Source organism: Colobus angolensis, unplaced genomic scaffold, assembly GCF_000951035.1.
Source record: "Colobus angolensis palliatus isolate OR3802 unplaced genomic scaffold, Cang.pa_1.0 Scaffold302, whole genome shotgun sequence".
Classification (NCBI taxonomy): domain Eukaryota; kingdom Metazoa; phylum Chordata; class Mammalia; order Primates; family Cercopithecidae; genus Colobus; species Colobus angolensis.
Genome location: NW_012116289.1, coordinates 1,984,863 through 1,986,389, shown reverse-complemented (window position 1 = coordinate 1,986,389; position 1,527 = coordinate 1,984,863). Strand labels below are relative to the sequence as shown.

Here is a 1,527-nt window from a genome sequence, read left to right as displayed (position 1 = left end):
ACTAAACCAGGTAAAAAAAAAAAAAGCCATATTTTTTAGCTGTTTTTCTCACAATTTTGTATACCACTGCAAACTCTTAAACCCTAGTTACTTCCACTGATCTTACTCTTTCTAAGCAATGTTGCGTTTAGAATATCTAAAACAAAGGAAATATCAATCCTGTTTAAGTGGTTTTCTGGGAAAATGTTATACATATGTTCTTAGTAATTTATTGTGCCATTTTTTATAGATTTTAATTTCTTCAAAATTTATTCACAGTCATAAATGCCACATTTAAAATAATTTTTACTGTGCTTATTTTCTTAATGAATTTTTAATATTAGTCCTTCACATTCCTTCTTGAAATAAACTCCTAGAATGTGATATTTTACTCATGTGTGGAAAGGGAGTCTTTGTTGTCATCTGAGTGTCAAATTTTTGAATGCTAAATCGTCTTCTAGAATTTCTTGTTACTATAAAGCTTTCCTAGTCCATCTGATACTTCTTTTCTAGATTCAGGAAAGATTTCTAAGATTTTTTTCTTGAAAGAAAGAAAGAAATCTTTAATAATGAGATGATGAAGCTCTATTTTGCAAGGAAAATAGTTTACCCAGACCTGGCTGCCAACTGCTACTTTATCAGCCATCTGACTTCATTCTAGTTCTGCCATTGAATCTTGAAGTCATGAACCTGCTGGGCCTCCGCTCTGTTACCTGTGAAATAATTGATTTAAACTTGAAGGAGACCCCGTCTCACCCTTACTGAGTGTCTTCCTGAGACCTTCCTCTTGCTTTCCAGATGCAGTGTTTGCGGGTGCCATGCCCACGATGGCAAGTGTTAAGCTCTCTGCACTTCGGCCCATTGTGAATCATCCACATTATGAAGATGCAGGCTTGAGGTCAGTGTACAGTCTTGCATCATCAAAACAAACCTTCCATGCAAACAGACAGTGAGTGGAGGACGCCAGCAAAGGAATGAGGAATGTTCCAAAAGGATATGATGAACTGAAGTCATACTATAGCACTTTCCCACAGGTTAACAGGGCTCTAAAATGTCTAAGTTCTTTTCATCCTGTAACTCCCTGAAGAGTTTAGCTTAGAGTGTTTATTAAGGTTTTCTCATAGGTGATTTTTCTTGAGTTTGGAGAAATGATTTGAAATAAAATCCCATTCAAAGAGGAGTTTATTCTGGTTTTCACCAGTATAGACTGTTAGAATGATCTTGGGTGTTTTCTGTTTTTTTAGATTTTTTTGAGACTTTAGAAAATAATTTAGAGACGTGTGGTCTAAATTATCTTTTTTCTAATTTAATTTTTCATGCAGTTTCTAAGGCAGGTGAAGCTATTCATTTTCTAAGTAATTAGGTGAATCTTTTTTTTTTTTTAGTAGCTCAGTTATTATTCTTTTTTTTTTTGTTACGATTGTACTTTAAGTTCTAGGGTACATGTGCATAACGTGCAGGTTTGTTACATATGTATACTTGTGCCATGTTGCTGTGCTGCACCCATCAACTCATCATTTACATCAGGTATAACTCCCAGTGCAATCC

General features: G+C 34.8%; 1 protein-coding gene across 1 annotated transcript in view; it reads left to right on the top strand.

Annotated features, from left to right (window-relative positions):
* Positions 1 to 1,527, top strand: part of LOC105517576 (probable C-mannosyltransferase DPY19L1) — a 32,574-nt gene that overhangs the window by 5,941 nt on the left and 25,106 nt on the right. Inside the window, exon 5 of the mRNA XM_011950142.1 lies at positions 778 to 877. Within this exon, the coding sequence (XP_011805532.1) occupies positions 778 to 877 (100 nt within the window). The remainder of the gene's footprint in view (positions 1 to 777; positions 878 to 1,527) is intronic.